This window comes from Daphnia carinata, chromosome 2, assembly GCF_022539665.2.
Source record: "Daphnia carinata strain CSIRO-1 chromosome 2, CSIRO_AGI_Dcar_HiC_V3, whole genome shotgun sequence".
NCBI classification, from domain to species: Eukaryota; Metazoa; Arthropoda; class Branchiopoda; order Diplostraca; family Daphniidae; genus Daphnia; species Daphnia carinata.
Window position 1 is genome coordinate 710,362 of NC_081332.1, and position 24,822 is coordinate 735,183.

The 24,822-nt window shown below is 38.2% G+C and overlaps 1 protein-coding gene, 4 long non-coding RNA genes and 1 pseudogene across 7 annotated transcripts; 1 reads left to right on the forward strand and 5 right to left on the reverse strand.

The window, feature by feature from the left end:
* Window positions 1-7,319: 7,319 nt before the first annotated feature.
* Window positions 7,320-9,773, reverse strand: LOC132087756 (ATP-dependent RNA helicase vasa-like; annotated as a pseudogene).
* A 1,039-nt stretch (window positions 9,774-10,812) lies between these two features.
* On the forward strand, window positions 10,813-11,188 carry LOC130698272 (uncharacterized). Its single transcript, XR_009003240.2, has 3 exons — window positions 10,813-10,878; window positions 10,932-11,003; window positions 11,061-11,188. It is a non-coding gene; the product is annotated as an uncharacterized LOC130698272 (long non-coding RNA).
* A 4,263-nt stretch (window positions 11,189-15,451) lies between these two features.
* Window positions 15,452-18,937, reverse strand: LOC130698269 (uncharacterized). Of its 2 annotated transcripts, XR_009003235.2 has the most exons (9): window positions 18,773-18,937; window positions 18,368-18,710; window positions 18,150-18,294; window positions 17,879-18,082; window positions 17,633-17,818; window positions 17,018-17,415; window positions 16,673-16,953; window positions 16,523-16,618; window positions 15,452-16,452 (listed from the first exon to the last, which is right to left on the reverse strand). It is a non-coding gene; the product is annotated as an uncharacterized LOC130698269 (long non-coding RNA). The 2 variants fall into 2 exon arrangements; XR_009003238.2 differs by lacking the exons at window positions 18,368-18,710; window positions 18,773-18,937 and having other exon boundaries at window positions 15,457-16,452; window positions 18,150-18,179; window positions 18,244-18,330.
* Window positions 18,938-19,953: 1,016 nt separating this feature from the next.
* On the reverse strand, window positions 19,954-20,446 carry LOC130698287 (uncharacterized). The gene is made up of 2 exons (XR_009003245.2): window positions 20,289-20,446; window positions 19,954-20,222 (listed from the first exon to the last, which is right to left on the reverse strand). It is a non-coding gene; the product is annotated as an uncharacterized LOC130698287 (long non-coding RNA).
* A 471-nt stretch (window positions 20,447-20,917) lies between these two features.
* Window positions 20,918-23,114, reverse strand: LOC130698273 (uncharacterized). The gene is made up of 6 exons (XR_009422061.1): window positions 23,100-23,114; window positions 22,716-22,814; window positions 22,526-22,652; window positions 21,936-22,219; window positions 21,198-21,873; window positions 20,918-21,130 (listed from the first exon to the last, which is right to left on the reverse strand). It is a non-coding gene; the product is annotated as an uncharacterized LOC130698273 (long non-coding RNA).
* Window positions 23,115-23,371: 257 nt separating this feature from the next.
* On the reverse strand, window positions 23,372-24,633 carry LOC130698286 (endocuticle structural glycoprotein SgAbd-2-like). 2 transcript variants are annotated; one of them, XM_057521024.2, is made up of 4 exons: window positions 24,398-24,633; window positions 24,128-24,287; window positions 23,879-24,054; window positions 23,372-23,813 (listed from the first exon to the last, which is right to left on the reverse strand). In XM_057521024.2, the coding sequence occupies exons 2-4, from the start codon at window positions 24,134-24,136 to the stop codon at window positions 23,552-23,554; spliced, it is 447 nt and encodes a 148-aa protein (XP_057377007.1). In that variant the 5' UTR covers window positions 24,137-24,287; window positions 24,398-24,633; the 3' UTR covers window positions 23,372-23,551. The 2 variants fall into 2 exon arrangements, with proteins under 2 accessions (XP_057377007.1, XP_059353618.1); XM_059497635.1 differs by lacking the exon at window positions 24,398-24,633 and having other exon boundaries at window positions 24,128-24,292.
* Window positions 24,634-24,822: the final 189 nt, after the last annotated feature.

Genomic DNA, 24,822 nt, shown 5'->3' on the forward strand with positions numbered 1-24,822 from the left:
TAATAGAGTATGCAAATTGTCTAATGAGAAGTACCATCTTGTGTGAATGAATCCTGTGTAACAGCAATCCTCTATAGTTCTGTCACAGCTAGAAGCCTCAAATAATTCTGCTTCCCTTGCTAAAGAACAACTTGTCCTTTACACTCAGAGTGTTGGTGAAGCTGGGTACTTAAATGGCCCTAAAGATGTTTCACTTCACTGGCATTGCAGCGATGAACATCATACATGGACTCTTCAGGTATGAAAGGAATTTTCTTGAAAAATTTTTGAATTTATGATGCTTTTCTCCTCCTTTTTGCCAACCATGTCTAATCAAAAAAAAAAAAAAAAATTATCCAATAAGAAAGGATTTTCAGCATACTGGGAACACAACTATCAACAATGCAACTTTCTAGGGGTGCTATTTTATCATTCAAGAGCCTTATACAATGATTTTCATCTGCAATTTGTATGGCCTTTCCCAAGCTTCTGCCAGAAGTTGAATCTATAAGTCATGTAAGTCACATGAGCAACAATTGAGATGCTTAATGGTGTTGTTTTTCTTTTCTCAGCATAGGTTAAAAGTAACATTGGATCTGAAAAGATTCTTGGTTGGGGCAAGACACTGAATAAATTGTAATGATTGAATGGATGACATGACATTTCTATACTTAATTTGGATTCCCGAGACGGTATTTTATATTTAAAAAATTGAAGTGCATATCTGGGCTCCCTTCCTTTCCGTAGCCCCGTTTCCCCTTGACTCGTAATAAGCCCGTAGGGGGTCATGCCCCTACTGTACGGTATATATAAAAACAAAATATACCGAGGTTTGGAGGGCTCTGGCCGGAAAGGGGACGTGGGGGTCCGCTTAGTCCGATGATGTGTTCACGGAGGGCGACGTGGCTACCCACAAATCCGAACTAAAGGTTAATCGCTCCTGTAAAAATGTTCCAAATCTTCAGCTCTTTTTCCGGCTTCTCTTAGCCAATCACCGGGTAATCTCCCCGGTGGGTCAACAAGGCAGTGTCCCCCCCTGCCTGGGTTGACGGCAACTTTTGAAAGGGCTATTGTGCCTTTTTAAAGTTGCAAAAATAATTGTAATGTGCAGAGAATTGTCAATAAAATTTTTATTATAAAATATTTTTTGCAAAATTTGTTTATTTCATTGTCTAGTATTCAAGTATTCAATTATTATTAATTACACTCTTTGAATTGTTCAACTTAGATTCAAGGAACAACGTGTAATATCTGGATATTTTTTGAAGTAATTTGTATTTTGTTTTACTCGTATGGGAACCGATCCCCAGACATTCAGCGTGTAACGCCGATGCTCTAACATTGAGCCACGAGATATATCTAAATAGTTTATTATCGCATATCATATGTTATCGTCTAGGATGTTTATGCAGTCTTTCACAACTATATGTTTATCTTTCTATTGCTTGCATAAGATTCATAGTTCTGTGGTAGAGCCTTTAACTGTCATACCTGTTAGCCTGGGTTCAAACCTCAGTAGATGTGTAAAAATAAGGTAGAATAAATGTAGAAGAGTATATTGCAGAATTGCATTTCAGTTTTATTCTAAGTGTAAATGCAAGTCCACAAGTGACTAGAAAAAAGCCAACTTGTCATCATATGATTCATGGCTCACTAGTAGAGTATCGGCGCGGTATGCCGAACATCCAGGGTTCGTTCCCTGGAGAATAATAGAATGCTTACAGATAAACGATAAACCAATGGAAACAATGCTTACCATCAAAGGTGACTAAAACAAATAAAGCAAAGCAAAAAAAAAAAGTTGATAAATGTAATGTGTGAACACTGTTAACACAGACAATGAAATAAACAAATTTTGCAAAAAATATTTTATAATAAAAATTTTATTGACAATTCTCTGCACATTACAATTATTTTTGCAACTTTAAAAAGGCACAATAGCCCTTTCAAAAGTTGCCGTCAACCCAGGCAGGGGGAGACACTGCCTTGTTGACCCACCGGGGAGATTACCCGGTGATTGGCTAAGAGAAGCCGGAAGAAGAGCCGAAGATATGGAACATTTTTACAGGAGCGATTAACCTTTAGTTCGGATTTGTGGGTAGCCACAGAGCTCTCCGTGAACACATCATCGGACTAAGCGGACATCCACGTCCCCTTTCCGGCCAGAGCCCTCCAAACCTCGGTATATGTTGTTTTTATATATACCGTACAGTAGGGGCATGACCCCCTACGGGCTTATTACGAGTCAAGGGGAAACGGGGCTACGGAAAGGAAGGGAGCCCAGATATGCACTTCAATTTTTTAAATATAAAATACCGTCTCGGGAATCCAAATTAAGTACAGAAATGTCATGTCATCCATTCAATCATTACAATTTATTCAGTGTCTTGCCCCAACCAAGAATCTTTTCAGATCCAATGTTACTTTTAACCTATGCTGAGAAAAGAAAAACAACACCATTAAGCATCTCAATTGTTGCTCATGTGACTTACATGACTTATAGATTCAACTTCTGGCAGAAGCTTGGGAAAGGCCATACAAATTGCAGATGAAAATCATTGTATAAGGCTCTTGAATGATAAAATAGCACCCCTAGAAAGTTGCATTGTTGATAGTTGTGTTCCCAGTATATGAAAATCCTTTCCAATTGGATAAATTTTATTTTTAGATTAGACCTGCTTGGCAAAAAGGAAGAGAAATTCTTTGTCATAAATTCAAAATTATTTGAAGAAAATTCCTTTCACACCTAAAGAGTCCATGTATGATGTTCATCTCTGCAACGGCAGCAAAATCTTAGGGCCATTTAAGTACCCAGTTTCACCAACACTGTGAACGTAAAGGACAAGTTGTTCTTTAGCCAGAGAAGCAGAATAATTGAGGCTTCTAGCTGTGACAGAACTATAAAGGATTGCTGTTGTATCAGATTCATTAACACAAGATGGTACTTCTCATTAGACAATTTGCATCACTCTATTACTCTACCTCACACCTTAACGGTAATGCACTCTCAGTGTTTTTTCAACTACAGGCTGACTCTTCCATCCTGTAACACTTCCAGACTTGACTTGATCCCCCCCTAAAATTCTGTGAATGCAAAATAATAGCATTAAAAATACTTTTTCGATAGACAAAGAACCGGGAAGTACCTAATCCATGTTTTAGGTTGAACTTGTGCCATTTCTCGGTTTCCGTACCATACCCATTTTTGGCTCAAATATGGTCCCACAATTATTCAGTTCCATCGCTGCATGGACTGATTACGAACAATTCTTTTAGTGCAGCACTAACAGAATTTAAATTTAACACACTGTGTGATGGTGGACTGAATAACTAAACAATAAATCATTGTGTGTTAAAATTCTATGCTTATTTTGCATTCTTATTTGAAAAGTTTAGGTACCTGACTGTTTACGCCTAATGCCAACTCATCCTCACGTTCAGTTAGGGATAAGTTTGGAAAAACCTCCTTCACTGTTTGGAAAGTGTCCCGTTCTAACTTGTTTTTTTTTCCCCAGTAACTGAGCTTGTAGACTCAAAGTTTGAACTAAAAAACAAAAATGAATAAAACAACACAAATACAATCATTATGTGTTACCATCCTTAGTTTTGTTGTCACCTAATATTTTCTGCTGTTGCAATAATTGAGCCTGCAGGTTCATAATTAGAGCCAAAAAACAATAATTAATAATTGAAAACTAATGTAATAATCTTTGTACTTACCATCCTTATCTTTTATTATCTTATCCATTTTAACATATTTTTCTCCAGCCACGCGTTTTTCTCCACCCACGCTACTCGACTAACTGACAATGGGATCCAATGGACTCAAATTGACATGCCAGTAATAACGATTCTGACCGGTAGCTGGCTACGGATCGTAAAAAAAAAAATCACAATTTTTTTTTTTTTTTTTTTGTTTAAAACGGATTGCCATAAGTACTGTCTTATCCATAATTTTAGAAGACATCCTTTATGTCACATCAATTAAAATACTAATCTTTCTAATAGATTCATCCAATTGTGAGCAAGAGTCAGTTTTGGGATTAACAGCCCTCAACAGATACAACAACGAACCATATTGAAGTTGTAGCACAAAGTTCGTACAGCCGTGGTTATTCCCGAACACCTATGCAATAGGAACTGCTTGACAGGCAAAAGGTACGCTAAAATCCCATAAATTTTGGTGTAATATATATATTTTGCCATCCAGGCTTTGTGGCAACTGCCATGTAGCTTCTTATTGCATGATAGCACAAGTATACTCCATCATCATGATGTTGCAAATGGTAATGCATTTCTACAGAGTTAGCTTGGCTTTCTAATTAAAGTCAAACATTTGTCATATTAGGCAGAACATTCCTTAAAGACTACAGTGATATGGCGAGCAGGACTTCGGAAAATGTAGCTGGCCTTAAAGCGTCACCTCTGGGTCATGGCCAACCTTGGCACCGAAATTCATCAAGGCAAGTCAATCCTACTCAAGTGCTAGATATTTTACTGATGAGATGATTCTGTTTGTGTATATAGGATATGGTTTGGACCCTACCTACATGAAAGCATATCATCCTACACTTTTTCCAAGAGTTCTTGATGACGTCTAAGCTGCCTATCCTTATCCCCATGACGATTGTTAAAACAAGGTTTAATTAAGGTAAATTGAAGACCTTCTTTTACATTAATTTTATAACTGTTTTGAATGATGCAGGCTGGCGATTGGGAAGACATTTAATACACAATGGAAAGTCACGGCATGGAATGTTAATTGCCTGTCGCCTTTTTATCCAAACTGATGGTTTGTGGTAAAATCTTTGACATCACCAGAAACGGACTGTTGCCAAAGTTTTTGAGCCAGCACGTGTCCGCACGTCACGCCTCCCAAAAGTCGGACTTAGTTATTGATTCAGTCATTAATAAACCGTTTGGTGCACTGGGATCGAGCCCTAAAAACGGCCATCTGTCGCCATCTAGGGAAAGTCTAGTTCTGATTAATAAACAAGCCAGATTTCCTTTTTTTTTCAGAAACCTAGATTGCTAGAAAAACAAATGATTTTGGATTTGAATTCAAGGCTGATGGCAGAAAACCAGTTTGTTTTCAATTGGAAATAATAGCGGTTCACGGAAAGTATATTTTTTGTCATTTCGAAAATCGAATTAAGAATCCAAGACTGTTTGACAGGATTAGCTTAGTATCGCACAAACTTTCGTGGCGTTCATTTGAATAATTTCACTGGTTTTTGTTGCATTCGTAGTATTCAAAGGATTCACATTCAATTTTATAGTGCGTTTTTATTTTCAGGAACATTATAGAAATCCAGCAATCTAGGGTAGGATAAATGTTTCAGTTCTCTTCTACCAGATGTCAGCATGTTGAGGCAGTCTCATACTGTTTTGCTGTTGCATCATACATGTGTGTTTGCAAATGTTTGGTAACATCTTCGTTTATTTTGTTTAAGGAATACAGTTGCGTTTCGGCGTGGAGTTCAAGAATCGCTAGGAAATTCGTTAGGGAATTGGTTGCATGGAATTCTGGTAGGATATTGCAATTTTCTTGCAGAATGATTAGAATAACAAAAATAAGTTGGAAACAGTGACCGAAAGATGAAAGTGTTATGTTTATTCATTAATTTAAACAGCTGCAAAGAGACAAAAAACCAATAGTGTTGATTGCTCATTTGCCTAGTTGCAGATGCTAACATGCTTCTTTTTGAAAAAGAGAAAATAAGGCATGTTAGAAGAAATATTGATGGATTACTCTGGAAGGAAGGACCCTTCTGTTTTAGTTTGCTGGCTATCAACATCTTTGTCTCCCACAGGTATCTGCCTTTCTTTCTCTACAAGATTCTGTACAATTTTTTTTATCGTTTTTCTTCATTTGTTGCAAACGTTGGGAACATATTACTCTAAAAGCAAAACCAGTTTGTGATGTGATGGCATTAGCTTTCACAGAAGACGTGGATCTTGGAACCTTTCCAGATCTTACATCAGCCATGAAAGTGGTGAAAGTATTGATGAATGGATATATTGAGTTTTACAATAATATCAATAACAGTGCAAACTGAGTTAGCAAAGTAATTATTATTGATTCCCCCGATACCCCGCTCGATAAACAATATTGTAAAAATACATACTAACCTCTGCAATTGATTTCCCTCAGGAAAAGCATCATGAAATCCGAGAGCAGTGGGCTGTGCCAGAAAACAAACGAAGCCGTGCCGTAGAGAAAAGGTAGAAAAAAAAACTATTTTTATTTAAAAATCAGTTTACTAAGATTGTTTCGATTGTGAAGTGCTTGTGTCGATGTTTGATGTTCGCTGTTTCTCCTTGTTAAAAAATGGCGAATTTTTTCCGCTAGCTTGCCCTGTTTTTACAATAAAAAAAAAATCTGAAAATGTATTGTTTGTTTTGTGTAGCTGTGGTGATCGCGATTTTTTCTTTTGACGTTACATGCATCACCGCCGTCAAAAGCGAGTGGCAGGTAGAAGAAACGAATAATGGCTGTCGGCACTGTAAAAAAAAAAAACACCCTAGAGAAAAATTGAGGAATTTGCTTTACCACTAATGTACAATATCTGGTAGCATAGAAAAACCCTCGTCTGAGAAAAAAAAACTATATATTGGTATTGGGAAAGCCAAGTGGCCTGGGTCCTGGCTTCGATGTTCCAAGCCAGCCAAGCCTTTGCCTGAACATTGGTACAGGCAAAGAAAGTTAAGCGTTGATGTTTTTGGCCTGGGTCTAAGTTTCGATGATCTGAGCCAGTGAATGGTCAGGCAACGAAAAGTATCTTGCTTTTTTTTTTCCAAGTCCAACAGGTATTCCTAAATTCAGTATTAAAAATAGTAATATTTCAAAATGTGCAATAGCTCAACGGTAGAGCATTGGCTTCAGAAGCCGTAGGCCTAGTGTTCAATACTCAGACACATATTTTTCTTCACAAGAAACGCTTATTTGTCGAAATATTGAAAAATGGCAAAAAAAAAACGAAAAATTCTTTCCTTTCGACGATCTGTAGCATCCCAGAATTTTTGGAACGACCACACCATCGTCCCAGAATTTTTCTGGGACGGCAACGCAAAGCAATATTAACCACACTGGGATTCGATCCACAGACCTTTCGCACTGTAGGATAGCATGCTACCAATATGCCATAACTATCCTTACATATGTAGTTTGAGATTTTCATAGCTATGTAGTTATTTGATAAATTTAAAAAAAGAACAAAAATTTAAAAAAAGGACAGTATAATACAAACATTCCCAATAATCGTTTCCTTAAAAAAATGAATTTGTTCTGTATTCCGTTATACGGGTTAGTAAAATAAACACGTAAACAAATTTTCCAAGATGTTCTTGGATACGAATTTTGATTTTGGATTACTCCAAAATACGCCAACCAAGTGAACGACATTGAGTTAATCCCCACTCTCTTCAACTTCAGTGGGCAAGGCAGCAAATCCAGGTTTATCGCCGAACTGCGAATAGATTAAATTAGATCTACAAGTAATAAAAACTACCTAGGTCTTAACTTACTCGGCGCATACCTCGACTAGCAAACCCCCTTGAGTCGAAAGGGCGCTAAAGTCGTAACCTATTCCACTCACGCCTGGGACCATAGCTTGCACGAATGGCGGTACATCGACGTTGGACTAAAAGGAATAAGTAGGATTATTAATTACGAACACAAGGGCAGAGAAATATAATTAGATGTGAAACTGGAGTAGGTTCTTACCTTAGTTAACAAAGACACAAACTTTCTAGCGTTAGGCCCATCTCTTTCTTCGTCAAAGAACCTTATTGACTTTCCAACATTTCCCACGCGTTCGTCCAACACGATGAACATACTCTTCAATATCAGTTGGTAAGTCATAATTTACGACATAGTTGACGCCTGCAATATCTAGGAAAAACAATAGAAACATCAAATACGTAAAAAACGAACGAAGAACCCATAAAGTATTACCTAAACCACGGGCAGCAACATTAGTGGCCACGTGAATATTCCAATTACCATTTTTGACGTCACGAAGCGCTTGCTCACGCTGACTCTGAAGACGATCACCATGGATGCTGGTAGACTAGACATTTAAAGATAAAACATTTTGCCCAATTCCAACAGTTTTGATTCTTACTTGTAAGTTGCTATTGCACAAGAATGCAGCGACGAAATCCGCCGTCTTTTTGCTGTCGACAAAAACGATAGCCTTGGCATCACCGAGATCTTGTAAAACTTCGATCAGCTTAGTTCTCTTATCTTTTTTCGAACACTGAAAAAACAGATGTTCAACATCCGGATTGGTGCCACCGACAATACCTATTGTGACGAATATGTAGTCTTCCATGTACGTCGCAGCCAGCGCTTGTACTTCATCTGGGTATGTAGCCGAAAACATACAAACACAACGGATTCCCTACAGAGAAACAAATAGTATTACATCAGTCGAATCTCATACTCAAAAGCCATCTAGAACATACTTTCGGATGCATCGTTGGATGGTTGACAATTTTTTCAATATTGGGACCGAAACCCATATCAAGCATTCGATCAGCTTCGTCCAAAATTTAAAACCTGACCCCCGAGAAGTCAAATACTCCACGGTCAAAAAAACCGTTGAATCGCTCCGCGGTCGTGACAACAATATTGCACCCAGCTTGAAGATTTGACCGCTGATGGCTCGTGACAGTTCCTCCATATATAATCACAGACTCTAAAACCGAACTGTAGGAGAATTTACACGCTTCGCGGTGAATTTGAATGGCCAATTCACCAGTGGGTGCGACAATTACAACTTCTGGCTTTTGCCCCATGGCATGAGACGCACCAGCAACACCTTGTTCTAACAATATGTTCAAAACCGATACCAAGTACGCCGCCTGCATGAAAAAATGTTAAATTTTAGATGACTTAATCAACGAATATCACGAAGGGTTTGTTGAGTATCTTAAATGGAATTGGACCCTTAAGTAGTCGTAATTACCGGCGTGCCCACTCAAAATTACTTCTACTTCAACTTACCCAGTTCATACCGACCCATATGAATCAAGTCAGTACGAGGCCATCAAGGTTTCAAAATTACACAGCGTTAATTAATTGGATTACCGTTTTGCCGGAACCCGTGACAGCACAAGCAATTAAATTTCTTTTGGCAAGAATACCTGCAACTGAAGCTTTCTGAAAAGGTGTTGGTTTTATGTAGCCAAAATTTTTAATGTTTTGAAGTAGTAGTTAACGCAGGCCGGTTTCTTCGAAGAGTGTTGTTTATTGAGGTACATCTTATCCTGTAACCTAAAGCAAACCTAATAGATATTTTTAAATCAAAAAATACAGTTTCGAGAAATGGCTTACCTGAAGGACGACTTGGGGTAAAATATAAAATATTTTTGTTTAGATATAATTGATGTTTCCATTGTAACACTTGCTGCCACCAATTCGCCACCAATCTGCCACCAACTGCCTCCTTGTGGAAAATCCTTTGCCACACGGCCTTCTTCTTCGTTAAAAATGAACACTGAAATTAAGTAAAAAAAAAAAAAAAAACTAGATATGAGTCTCATATTCACCTCATGACACCTACAAGCTCGACTCCCACCTCCTCCTTGTGGGCATTCTGTGGAAAAATATCCTTCTCCAAACTGTTTAATAATTATGGATTAACCAGACTTGAATGTACTAACTGAATAGTTTTTTTGGTTTTTCTTACCTCATGGCAAGTATAACTTCCACCACCACCCCCACCAGCTTGTGGACACTCTCGCAAAATGTCCTTCTCGACTAACTCTACAACATTAAACAAAACCATGTTAAAGTAATCACACTACAAATAGGAGAAAACAAATACCTTTTGACCCTGGAGAGAAAAACATATATCAGAAAGGAACAAATTAGATTATATAGAGACCAGAACAAAGATGGATGCTACTAGAATGTACTAACCCGAATAGTTTTTTTGGTTTTTCTTACCTCATGGCAAGTACGACTTCCACCACCACCCCACCAGCTTAGGGACACTCTCTGGCAAAATGTCCCTTCTCAGCTAACTCTACAACATTAAACAAAACCATGTTAAAGTAATCACACTACGAATAGGAGAAAACAAATACCTTTTGACCCTGGAGAGAAAAACATATATCAGAAAGAAACAAATTAGATTATATAGAGACCAGAACAAAGATGGATGCTACTAGAATGTACTAACCCGAATAATTTTTTTGGCCACCATATCACCAATGCTCTTGTATCATATGATGCACATATTATATTTCGACAGGAATTTCGATTTAATAGCCCTGCAGGTAAATACCGCAATGCAGTCCCACCTTTTCCAGTTGTCCCTTTCCTAAAAAAAAGACATTCAGCCACCTATGGTGCGTTTTCTAAAGTTCAATTCGATGGATTGTCCGTTTTTTTTTAACACGAAATCCAGGACAGGCCTGTGTTTTGTTCCTTTTTATCATCATGTACTTACATAAGTAATCGATCAAATGTCATTTCTGGCTGTCACATAATCTAGGAATAAAAAAAACAATAAATCCATCGAATTAAACTTTAGAAAACGCCCCATAGGTGGCTGAATGTCTTTTTTTTAGCAATGTGACAACCGGAAAACGTGGGACTGCATTGCGGTATTTACCTGCAGGGCCATGCCCTTATATCATATCATGCACATATCTATGGCAATCCGTTTTACACAAAAAAAAAAAATTATTTCGCCAAAAAAAAAAAAAAATTACACTTTTTTCTTTTTTTCGACACGTAGCCATCTACCGCTCAGACTCGTTATTACTGGCGTAGGCAATTTCAGTCTATTGGATTCCATTCGCAGTTAGTTCAGTAGCGTGGATGGAGAATAACGCGTGGCTGGAGGAACAATTGAAAAATGAATAAGATAATAAAACAAAAAAATGGTAAGTATAAACATTATTATATTGGTTTTCAATTATTAATTATTGTTTATTAGATCAAATTATGAAGCTGCAGGCCCAGTTATTGGAACAACACAAAATATTAGATAACAACAAAGCTAAGGATGGTAGGCCTAATACGTAATGATTCTATTTATTTGCTTTTATTCATTCATGTTTTGTAGCTCAAATTTTGAGTCTACAGGCTCAGCTAGGGGAAAAGAACAAGTTAGAACGAGACACTTTCCAAACAGTGAAGGAGGTTTTTCCAAACTCATCCCTAACTGAACATGAGGATTAATTGGCATTAGGCGAACACAGTCAGGTACCTAAACTTTTCAAATAAGAATTCAAAATAAGTATAGAATTTTAACAAACAATTATTCATTATTTAGTTATTCAGTCTACCACCTGACAGTGTGTTAAAGTTAAATTCTGTTAGTGCTGCACTTAAAGAATTGTTAGTAATAAGCCCATGCAGTGAAGGAACTGAACAATTGTGGGACCGTATTTGGGCCGAAAATGGGTGTGGTACAGAAACCCAGAAATGGCACAAGTTCAACATGAAATGTGGATTAGGTACTTTTTGGTTTTTTGTCCATCGAAAAAGTATTTTTAATGCTATTATTTTGCATTCACAGAATTTTAGCAGGGGAACAAGTCAAGTCTGGAAGTGTTACAGGATGGAAGAGTCAGCCTACAGTTGAAAAAAACACAGAGTGCATTACCATTAAGGTGTGAGGTAAAGTAATAGGGTATGCACATTGTCTAATGAGAAGTACCATCTTGTGTGAATGAATCCTGTATAACAGCAATTCTTTATAGTTCTGTCACAGCTAGAAGCCTCAAATAATTCTGCTTCCCTTGCTAAAGAACAACTTGTCCTTTACGCTCAGTGTTGGTGAAGCTGGGTACTTAAATGGCCCTAAAGATGTTTCACTTCACTGGCATTGCAGCGATGAACATCATACATGGACTCTTTAGGTATGAAAGGAATTTTCTTGAAATTTTTTGAATTTATGATTAAGCTTTCCTCCTCCTTTTTGCCAACCAGGTGTAATCTACAAAAAAAAATTTATCCAATAGGAAAGGATTCAGCATACTGGGAACACAACTATCAACAATGCAACATTCTAGGGGTTTTATTTTATCATTCAAGAGCCTTATACAATGATTTTCATCTGCAATTTGTATGGCCTTTCCCAAGCTTCTGCCAGAAGTTGAATCCATAAGTCATGTAAGTCACATGAGCAACAATTGAGATGCCTAATGGTGTTGTTTTTCTTTTCTCAGCATAGGTTAATATTAACATTCGATCTGAAAAGATTCTTGGTTGGGGCAAGACACTGAATAAATTGTAATGATTGAATGGATGACATGACATTTCTATACTTAATTTGGATTCCCGAGACGGTATTTTATATTTAAAAAATTGAAGTGCATATCTGGGCTCCCTTCCTTTCCGTAGCCCCGTTTCCCCTTGACTCGTAATAAGCCCGTAGGGGGTCATGCCCCTACTGTACGGTATATATAAAAACAACATATACCGAGGTTTGGAGGGCTCTGGCCGGAAAGGGGACGTGGATGTCCGCTTAGTCCGATGATGTGTTCACGGAGGGCTTTGTGGCTACCCACAAATCCGAACTAAAGGTTAATCGCTCCTGTAAAAATGTTCCAAATCTTCAGCTCTTCTTCCGGCTTCTCTTAGCCAATCACCGGGTAATCTCCCCGGTGGGTCAACAAGGCAGTGTCTCCCCCTGCCTGGGTTGACGGCAACTTTTGAAAGGGCTATTGTGCGTTTTTAAAGTTGCAAAAATAATTGTGATGTGCAGAGACTTGTCAATAAAATTTTTTTTATAAAAATATTTTTTGCAAAATTTGTATCTTTATTGTCTGTGTTTGTGTTCACACTTTACAGTTATAAACATTTATTTTATTTCCCTTGCTCAATTCACCTTTTTTTTTTATGCCACCTTTTATGATAAGCATTCTTTCCATTGGTTTATCGTTTATCTGGGATTTGAACCACTAACCTATACCTTTCCAGCATAGCGCGCTACCGTTGCGCCATGACTGTTCATATAAATATAAGTTATGATCTTGATGCCTATGTTAAAATAAGTTCGTCATTAGGCTATTATGGAATGCCTATCATGATGATAACAAATTATAGATGGCATAATGGCAAAGCTACTGAATTGCATGCAAGATTACTTAGGTTCGATCCCCATATCAGTCAATTGAAAATCTAAATAAATAAATGCAAAAAATAAATGATGTTACAAAGTATTTTATTTTCCCTCCTTCCACCCACAAATCCACCACTATACATATTCCACATAATACAACATACAATACATACATATATACACTTAAAACTAACCCGTTGGCTGCCACGCCATCTTAACTACGGTCGCTACGTCGCTATCATAGGGATAGCGACCAAGGGGGCCGGGTAGGCCGGGCTGATACGATGATGAGACCTTTACGGGAATGCACACCCCAGGTCTCATCTATCGCATCGATCAAGGGAAAGTCCCTATGGTGCATTGCCTTTGGGGCCATTCGCCCAATCTTGGGCAGTGGCGCTGCTCCACTTCATAGCAGATAGCCATGGAGCAGAACAGCGCGGCCCGTCCCTGTCAAGCTACAAAAAAAAGGGGATAAAAGGTGGGTGGCAGCCAACGGGTTAGTTAAGAATAAACATTGCAAAACACACACAATACCAAAACGACGAGGCGAAGACGCGGCTACCACGAAGCAAAGACGGGATGGCGGGCGAGGCGAAGGCGAAGGCGGGTGACCACGAGGCGAAGAAGGGATGACCGGCAAGTCGTAGACGGGACGACGGGCGAGGCGAAGACGGGACGACGGGCGTGGCGAAGACGGGACGACGGGCAAGGCGAAGACGTGAAGACGGGCGCGGAGAAGAGGAAAAAGGCTTTGTTCTGTAACGTAAATGTAAAGAAAAAGAATTACTTAGTTGGAAATATAAGATTGCTGATGTAGCCAAATGTATGAAAGCAATTTGACTTACTTCTGTTGTCCAATGGCTAGAAATACTGTAGGGCCAGCACATAGGCAGCAGACAGCAAAGAGATGGCAGTCCTATGGTTGAATATTCAATTTATAAAACAAACAAACTATACTAGGTATGAGAAAAATTTACGAATACCAATAGAAATTGTATTGAGGTACATGTCTATGTCTGTTGGTAGGCTAAGTAGAGATTACAATTGTTGAAATGGCTGTGGTTACAGTTGGCGCTGCAGCATAAGACGAATTTGGTGCACCAGTTAGATTACAATCGACAGGCAACCATGAGCGGGTAAAGATTAGAAGAATAATATTATGGTATTCGTACCCATAGGATTTGCATCTTTGGTGACATTCCTCAACGGGAAGTATCCTTTACAAATGAAGTTTCATGAGCTTAACCTTAAAAGAAAAATCCGCTAGTGAGATTCCGATAACAATACATTAGTCTTATACCTCTCAATGAGCACCAGAATAGTTTGATGAATGCAACATAATGGGTTGTGAATAGTTGTTTGTTTTGACAGCTGACATAGGTGATTACAAGACATGTAACATAAAAACCAAGCATTTTGTGGGCTTCACTTGCAAAACACACTCTAGGACGAAAACACACAGAACCACCATTAGATTTGCTTGAATTTTCCCTTGGAATGTGACATACTTCACAAAAACTTTCGAACACAGGTTTCACTACCCCCACAGTCACCAACTAAACAGTAGCACAGCAGCGTCATCTTGTTTTCCAATTAAGAACCGAAATTTTCATAAAAATTGAAAATCTTGTTTTTTCGAGACGGGAACTGCACTGATGTGAACTCTTTTAACAAACTTCTTGAGCGTGAATCGAGCGTGAATGGCAAATATGGCCCCCCCCCCCATATTTGTACCATTTCAATTTTATTTAAACAAATGTAGCGACCAAAACCATGAACAGCATTTTTAAAGTATAGCGATTTAACGTGTTTTTGAGCCCGGATTAGTCACTGTTTTTTATTTATTTATCCAAAAACCTAGATATTTCTAGGAAAATACATAATTTGGGTTCAGAATTCAAAAAGAAGCTTGGTTGCACTTCACATGTAGAAATTTTGCAACTTCACACATGTCTGGATTTCAAGCTAGTAAACATTAAGTCTGTCTGACAATACAATTTTCTTTCTTGAACAGCTGCACGCTATTTCGGCCATATTTCACGGAAAAAATTCTCCACTGAGACAAGGGCATCGATTGTGCGTTATCGTGCCTATTTCAATTAACCAATCACCAGACAAGGAAAAAAATTCTTCGAAGCAACTACAAAGCTACATGGCTGCCAATATATACTGCTCCTATTTGTGATAACAATGTATGAAAGGTAGTATCAGCAAATAGTTTTATTGTTGTTTTATTTCTAACCTAACCTTATAATGTAAACCTCCCTTTTTCTTTTGTTCGTGATGAAGATGGAATTTTCTGTCCTACTTGTTTCTGTCATAGACTGTGTGATCCACCGTTACAAAACTCTACATCAGCAACAATCGTTTCTCACTGCTCAGAACCTGCAAATGTCGTGAATGAAAAAATTTTAGTTAAAAATAATTTAAAAAATAGTTGTAACACCAAGCATTATTAAACGACTTGCCTAACTAAGGAAACCGCTGGAACCACAATGTTTGTCTCCACAATCCTGAAATGATTGAAATGACAAGCTTTGCTTTATTTCATTAATTCTAATTTTAAAAAAAGGAAAAAGCCTAACTGCATGGTTGAGCAGTTTGGCTTGATGCCTTTTTTAAAAAGCAAGAAGGTAGCAATAACCATTATCTCAATGTGCCTGTCGTGCTGACTTTTAAGGACACGAGTTACCGTGAAACCAAAGAAAAATAAAATAGGTAATTCATTGATGGGTCTTGCTGTTAGATGTTTCTAGTACGTCGAGGTGGTGGTGGTGGCGATGACGTATCCTCCTTAACAAGCTCAGGTTCGCTAGTTGTTTTCTTGCCACCACGTGTCCGTTTCGTGGCCGGCACGGCCGGAGGTTCATCCGCCATTGTTGCGGCAGATACTGCCGGGCCCTTCTTTTGTCGTGAACGTTTGGCGGCCGGTGCTTTCTCTTCCTTTTCTTTTGCAGTGGCGGCCACAGTCTCAATGGTCGGGGTCGCGTTCCAGCTGGACAGAGACTTTCTTCTCAGCCGGTGAAGCCGTCTTCCGCGTCGAACGGGTGATCTGACTGGCGAATGCGCCGTTTCGGCCACGTCAAAATGAACTTTGAGTGCGCCCTTTGCGCAAGTAGATCGTCCATTTTTGACGGATGTGACTCGCGATCCATCGTTCGCCTCCGGCTCATCTGGCACGTGATTGGCATGGATGTCGACAGCGTGTCCGTTCCCTTCGTGTAACATTTCTACATCATCCAATCCAGCAACGTGTTTATTGGCTTTCGTTTCACCACGACGCCTTTTGCCATCAGGCGCTTCCTTCTCCGGAACGGAGACACGTTTGACAGCACCTCGACGTGTTGTTTTCTTCGTCACCTCGCCATCGGCTTTTATTGTTCATCTATAATAAGACAGTAAAACACCATTAGGCATAAAAACTCTTAATTCATATATTATATTTCATACCTTACATGATTCGTGAGTTGATTGCTAGCATATTCTTCTGACAGAAGCTTCGGAAGAGACATTTACGATTTTCGTTTACGCTCACCATGGATGCTGGTAGACTAGACATTTAAAGTTAAGACACTTTGCCCAATTCCACCAGTTTTGATTCTTACTTGTAAGTTGTTATTGCACGAGAATGCAGCGACGAAGTCCGCCGTCTTTTTGCTGTCGACAAAAACGATAGTCTTGGCTTCACAGAGATCTTGTAAAACTTCGATCAGCTTAGCTCTCTTATCTCTTTTCGTGCACTGAAAAAAAACACCTGTTCAACATCCGAATTGGTGCAACCAACAATGCCTGTTGTGAAGAATATGTAGTCTTCCATGTACGTCGCAGCCAGCGCTTGTACTTCATCTAGGAATGTAGCCGAAAACATACAAACACGACGGATTCCCTACAGAGAAACAAATAGTATTACATCAGTATAATCTCATACTCAAAAGCCATCGAGGACATACTTTCGGATGCATCGTTGGATGATTAACAATCTTTTCAACATTGGGACCGAAACCCATATCAAGCATTCGATCAGCATCAACCAAAACTTAAAACCTGACTCCCGAGAAGTCAAATACTTCAAGGTCGAAAACTCCTTGAATCGCCCCGCGGTCGCGGCAAAAATATTGCACCCAGCTTGAAGATTTGACCGCTGATGGCTCGTGAGAGTTCCTCCATATATAATCACAGACTTTAAAACCGAACTGTAGGAGAATTTACACGCCTCGCGGTCAATTTGAATGCCCAATTCACGAGTGGGTGCGACAATTACAACTTCTGGCTTTTGCCCCATGGCATGAGGCGCACCAGCAACACCTTGTTCTAACAATATGTTCATAACCGGTACCAAGTACGCCGCCTGCATAAAAAAACGTAAAATTTTAGATGACTTAATCAACGAAGGGTTTATTGAGTATCTTAGATGCAATTGGACCTTTTAGTAGTCGCAATCACAGGCGTGCCCACTCAAAATTACTTTTACTTCAACTTACCCAGTTCATACCGACCCATTCGAATAAAGTCAGTACGAGGGCATCAAGGTTTCAAAATTACACAACGTTAATTAATTGGATTACCGTTTTGCCGGAGCCCGTGACAGCACAAGCAATTAAATCTCTTTTGGCAAGAATAACTGCAACTGAAGCTTTCTGAATAGGTGTTGGTTTTATGTAGCCAGAATTCTTAATGTTTTGACGTAGTAGTTGGCGCAGGCCGGCTTCTTCGAATGATGTTATGTATTGAGGTACATCTTTTCCTGTAACCTGAAGCAAACCCAATAGATATTTTTAAATCATAAAATACAGTTTCGAGAAATGGCTTACCTGGAGGACGACTTTATCAAAATTGTTAAAGCGTACCCAAAGACGATGCCCTTAAAACAGTTCCTTTTCATAGCATATCACAGCTTCCAGACTGTATTGATCATGAGGCTTTCCATCTTCCGTGAAGCTGCAACATCAGGATCCCATGTATCCTACACAACATACTTTTTCGTCAAATTGAACTAACAGAGCTCAATAAGATCCCTGAACAGTATTAAAAAAAAAGGTAGATTTAAGTGATCATGACTTGTCATTCATAGATTAGTACTACCAGCCAATTACGCAGACAGCGACAGAGTTGCTGTTTTGTAAATAAAAATATCAATTTGATTTAATGATCTGCTTTGTTTGCATCAGTTGTTCACCGATAATTGGAAGATAGCTCATTGAATGTTTCATCCACTTCTGTTTTTCTGCTGTTGTTTGTGATTCACAAGATTTTTTTCTCTCAGTTCTCTGTCGGCTAATAGACAAACATTCCTTTCATACCTAAAGAGTCCATGTATGATGTTCATCTCTGAAATGGCAGCAAAGTAAAATATCTTTAGGGCCATTTAAGTACCCAGTTTCACCAATACTCTGAACGTAAAGGACAAGTTGTTCTTTAGCCAGAGAAGCAGAATTATTTGAGGCTTCTAGCTATGACAGAACTATAAAGGATTGCTGTTGTACCGGATTCATTAACACAAGATGGTACTTCTCATTAGACAATATGCATAACTCTATTACTTTACCTCTCACCTTAATGGTAATGCACTCTCAGTGTTTTTTCAACTACAGGCTGACTCTTCCATCCTGTAATACTTCCAGACTTGACCCCCCCGCTAAAATTCTGTGAATGCAAAATAATAGCATTAAAATTACTTTTTTAAAAGACAAAAAACCGAGAAGTACCTAATCCATGTTTTATGTTGAACTCGTGCAATTTCTGGGTTTCCGTACCACACTCATTTTCAGCCCAAATACGGTCCCACAATTGTTCACTTCCTTCGCTGCATGGATTTATTACTAACAATTCTTTTAGTGCAGCACTAACAGAATTTAACTTTAACACACTGTCAGGTGGTAGACTGAATAACTAAATAATGAATAATTGTTTGTTAAAATTCTATACTTATTTTGAATTCTTATTTGAAAAGTTTAGGTACCTGACTGTGTTCGCCTAATGCCAATTTATCCTCATGTTCAGTTAGGGATGAGTTTGGAAAAACCTCCTTCACTGTTTGGAAAGTGTCTCGTTCTAACTTGTTCTTTTCCCCTAGCTGAGCCTGTAGTTTCAAAATTTGAGCTACAAAACACGAATGAATAAAAGCAAATAAATAGAATCATTACGTATTAGGCCTACCATCCTTAGCTTTGTTGTTATCTAATATTTTGTGTTGTTCCAATAACTGGGCCTGCAGCTTCATAATTTGATCTAATAAACAATAATTAATAATTGAAAACCAAAATAATAATCTTTATACTTACCACTTTTTTGTTTTAATATCTTATCCATTTTTCAATTGCTCCTCCAGCCACGCAGTTTTCTCCAGCCACGCTGCTCAATAAAATGCAAATGGCATACAATTAACTGAAATTGCATACATACTTGTAATAACGAAACCGACGGGTAGATGGCTACGGGTGGAAAAAAGAGAAAAAAAGTGTGATTTTTTTTTTTCCGCCATTTTTTTTTTTTTTCATGTAAAACGGATTGCCATACATATCATATTTTCGACAGGAATTTCGATTTAATAGCCCTACAGGTAAATACCGCAATGCAGTCCCACCTTTTCCAGTTGTCACTTTCCTAAAAAAAGACATTCAGCCACCTATGGCTTAAAATTTTTTTCGGTCAGTGTATGTAGAGAATTTACTAGAAATGTGACCGTTAGATGACGATAGTAGTAAAACAGAAAAAAAGGCCAAATATTTTTTATTTTTATTTGGGTAAAACAGCCATATATACAACCATGCTTTTATTTTTTGCTACTATCATTTCAAGTTTGAAAGTTGCACACGGGCAAATTAAAAATTGAACTTTAAATTCACGCCCTTGCTCGTGGGGAAAGGAAAATTTACGATTAAAACTCTTTGAGAAGCAAATTGGGAAGCCTGTGCAATTCCGATACAAAGCAAACACTACTATTTTTCGTAAATTCAAAACATTGGCGAATTATTCCATAATATCTTGTTGTGAAGCCACTGAGTCTTGCTCAAACTGGTCTCGCCCAGCCCTGTAATATGCAGATGGATAGTTGCCAGACTGGTGACGTTGCTGATTACGACCATGTGGAGACAAAAGACGAAATCCAATGGAAACTGCCTCGTCAACCATAAAGGCACTCAAAAACAGAAACAACTTTTCGGCATTGATAATAAACCATATTAACTGAATTGCTGTTGAAAACTTTAGAAATTTTCTTACCACGAAAACAAGGGAAGAAAATGTTTTCATCTTTTTAAGTTCTTTTCAGAATATCAAGCAGACGTCTGCACTAACCACAATGTTCTTGATGAATACTGCTAGCCTAGTCTTTTCTAGACTTTCCCGGGCAATTAAACAAAGACTGTTTTAATAGCCACACCCTACGACCGATATACATTTTAGAGGCAGCAACTTGATTCGTTGGCATTACAACTGGATTCTTTACAGCGATTGCCATGCTTGGAAAACTCTAAACATGTTCATGCGATTCAAATATTTGTTTATGTTCTGACCGATTTTTGTTAGCTAGAGGCATCAGGTCGAGGAATGCAGACAAACTGGTTGTACGATGGCGAACATTGTTTGCACAATGACGAAATCCACTGGGTTCGATGGCCGAATGATTAACCACCAAACCATTTTTACCACACAATTTTCACGTTGAGCGTACAACGGGAAGTGGGAAGCACATTGAGAAAGACCACCAAGGTGATTAAATAGATATGTAAATTATAATCAGAAACGAAACAACTCGTAGCTTCTACGATAACAGAACTACATCGTCAATTTAATAACGATGAACATTGACGATATCTAAATTACTTTAATTGTTTTGCTTAATATTGTTGTCTTTTGTAAACATGTGGAATGGACTTTTGCTGATAATATCCGTTTCGCCTACCGCCGTACGAAGATGGATTAGAAGACGTGGGGAGATAGACGTATGACGCGTATCCTGATACTGGCTGAAATCGAAACTGGTAAAGAGGAGCTCCACTCGAAGGATACCGTACAGAATATGGGTTGTCGGCCACAACAGCGACCACCAGAACAAACGTCAGCTTTTAGGCATGGAAAGAAAAAAAAAGTGTCAATAGAACAAACTTAGAGTTAAGTACTCAAACTCACCATCAATGTTATGAAGCTCTTCATCCCGGATTAGTTGACTGCAGACTGTGCAAATCGAACTATGAGTCAACTGCTATTTAACTCGAGGGAATTATTTGTCTTTACTGTGAGCTTGAAAAGCAAACAAACTTCCTATTTAAAATCAGGTTTTTTTCTTCTTCTCGCCATATCAAGTTGGAACCGAAGATGGATGAATCTTTCATTTTCATCACAACTTCTTCCCAGAAAACTGGTTTAGAGATCTCAACAATAAAATGCGACGTAAGTGTCACCCAGTTTGTTTTTCCTTAACAGGACCGTAATTTAACAATCAGGCCAATTAGATGACGACATGCAAGATTCCTTACATACTATCTAACTTGACATAAGAATTTGTGTAACTGTATATATTGCTACGTTTTCATACTACAACTCGTAAACATCTTACGTTGTAGAAGATCAAGTCTTTGCAAACTTCTGGAAACAGCTGTTAGCCTCTAGCATGGCCTATGGCTCCGTAGACAAACGTAATTGGGAAGGGATAATAATCATGATAGTGATTACTGTAGTCTTCGTAGACGTTGTAATGCTGGTTTTGCTGGCGGGGATACTGATCAAGAGATGACCCGCTTTGAATAGGATGATAACGACGTGCTCCATTTACAATAACGGCGTGAATGCCTAGCAGTAGAAACATCTGGTGTGAAGCCAAATTGAGAAGTTAGATAAGAGTAACATCTTTAATAGAAAGAAACTTACCAGGAAAATGAGAGAGCTCTTCATCCTACATACGTCAAGAATAGACTGTGAATAATGCACTGCATGCCAACAGGCCAACACCTTTTTTTTTGTTGAATATGCAGGGCCTTTTCCAGAAACCTTTTAGGGTCACGAACATTTCGTCGAATTGATCTCTGGAAGCCGAATCTCGTTTTTTGTTTCTTTTCCGAAATGTAATTCAAAAATTTTAAATCTGAACTGCGTAGATACGGACGAAAAAGAAAAACAAGTTTCTTGAAAAGCAGCAAAAATAAGTCGAATTCCTAAAAGGAAAGAGGTTTCTTAGAATGTGAATTAGCAATCCCAACGTAAAATTCTTCAACTTCTACGTTTATCCCTCTTAAGCAATTATAGTATTTGGAAAAAATATTTTAAAAATTACATAAGTACCACTTTAGCAAACGTGTTACACTTTAATCCGTAATAATCCAAGGCAAAAACGGGCGGCAAATTTCTAACGATTAAACGAAAAAATGAAATTGAATACCACATATCACTACCCGTGAGTAGATAATTTGGAAACTGTCGGTATTGCAACCAGGATTCACAGCAAGCTTTTTCACTTTTACCTTTTTTTAATGCAGGATATCTCACTTCAATTTCACCCGTCTTTTGCTCCACATTTTCAAAACTACTGCGTACAATCCGAATTGAAGAGTGTTCGCCAACATTACGCGTTTGTTTCCCAAAAATAATCTTCAAATAAAACGTTATGAATTAGTGGCAATATGACAGAATACTCAATAAACATGTGCCCACCATTTCAAGTATTAGCAAGCTTACAAGAGTTGAGCAGGTGGAAGTATCCTTTTGAAGTCCCTTCCTAGGCTATGTAATGCAGGAATGAATCGCTGGAAACTAAGAGTCAAAATACATGGAAATTAACTTTAGTCTTGTAACATTATGTAGAACATCATACAAACAAACTACTCTACACAGCTATGAGCATCATTTTCTATGAGAACAACATTTTAAAAATCAGATATTTCTCCGCGTCCAGTGTCTTCAAGAATACTACTGTACTTTAGAATACGTTAGGTCACGAGGTCATACCAGTAACATATTCGAATTTCTTTTTCAAACTATAATCCTGATCTCACACACTAACGTAAAAATTCATTTTCGATAAAAAATTTTGTTTACCTTAAGTGCTTTTTATCGTTTAATTACTCAATTTAGTTATTTTTCCGTTACAATGGCCGCAGCAATGTCTTCCAGTAATGAACATGCCAGAGGAACACATAGTACTTCAAGTTGCATGACTGTGCAAAAGCCTGCCATTAAATGGCTAACCAGAGTTGCCAGTCCGAGTTCGGCATAAGTAAATAAAATAACTAAAAAATTTCGAAAATTACAAGAGATTTTACCTGTATAAAAAAGCAGGAACGATTAAAGGTAGTGATGACATTCAAGTATTTATTGGTAGATATTGTATTTTTCTGTTTCTACTTCATTAAGCCACGTTGCCATGATTTGCTTGAAATAGTGACTTAAAAATTCCCACTGAATCCCAAATATAACTTATTATAAATTTATCAAAATAGGTCTTTAGGTTGCAGAAGAGGCGTCAAAAGGAGATTTTACCAGAATACCCATTAGTATCTGGATCCAAAGTTTAGGTATGGATTGGGTGGGGGAACTGGCAAATGGTCACCCGATGGCTGGTAGCCATTTTCATCGGCAACCCAGGACAAGGAGATTCTCTCGCCTTCTGGAGAAATCCAGTAAACAGATCCCTGGTTGGTGTTTCCGTAAGCTTTATCGTAACTAGGTTTGCCATACGAATCGTAGTTGGTTACAGGTATCAACTTCTGGACCTGCGACTCTTGGCGAGCAGTGTAGTCGGATTGCAGGTAACTATAGATCATTAAAAAAATAAGCAAAGCAATCATGGCAAGAATAAAATTCTGAAAGAAACGTACTCGAACGAGCTGCTGCCATCCGGTTTGCGGTAATCGGATTGGTTTATGATGTAAATACCGGAGTAATCTTTGCCATCGTTATAGTTTTGGGAGCCATAGTTAGACTGCTGGTAGCCAGTTTGCCCGTACGATGATGGGGCAGCGGCAGCAACGGCGATGAGGGCAGCAATGATATACTTAAAATTTCAAAGAGTTAAAGAAAAGAACATGAGTAAAAATGTAGCACAAAATTAACAAAGTTTAATTTACCAGCTTCATGTTGATCTGTTGGATTTTGTTCTACGGATTGTAGTGAAGAACAAATAAATCGCTTGCCTTTATATGCCCAAACGGTTTGGTGAAGGGCCATTAATTTGGTTTGACTTTGACCCTTTTCCATTGTACATTACACGTCCCAGACGGAAATAGTCTTGCAAAACAAACGAATGTTACCGATACGTTTGCTAACCTTAATTTAAAGACGGTGCAGAACTGTAGCACACATTAGCAATAGTATTTATAGAATCAATTTGCAAATACCTAAGTGCTCCTTGAAGTGGTGAGTGTAACCGTCATTAACATTTCCTAAAATATACAGTTCAAGGTTCACTTGAAAGAGAACATGCCAATGTTGCTATCCAATTGCAAACGTTTCGCTGATTTTCCAATGCAAATTTATCGCTAAAAAGGGGACATGTCTCATCACTAGTCACGAAATTCTAGTCCCAATATGGAATTTGACTAATGTCCGGCCAGCTGGTTTCAATAAACAGGCAACGAGGAAATGCTCTTCTAATCAGAAAATATTTTTAAAATTAATCAGTGCATCCCATTAAATGGAACTCATTATAAGAACATTAATATCTACCATTTAAAAATATATAATAAGTAGAATGGACAGAATTTCGTAAGCACGTCATTCATCAAGACAGCTTTCACATTTGTATGTCACAATTAACCCTCTT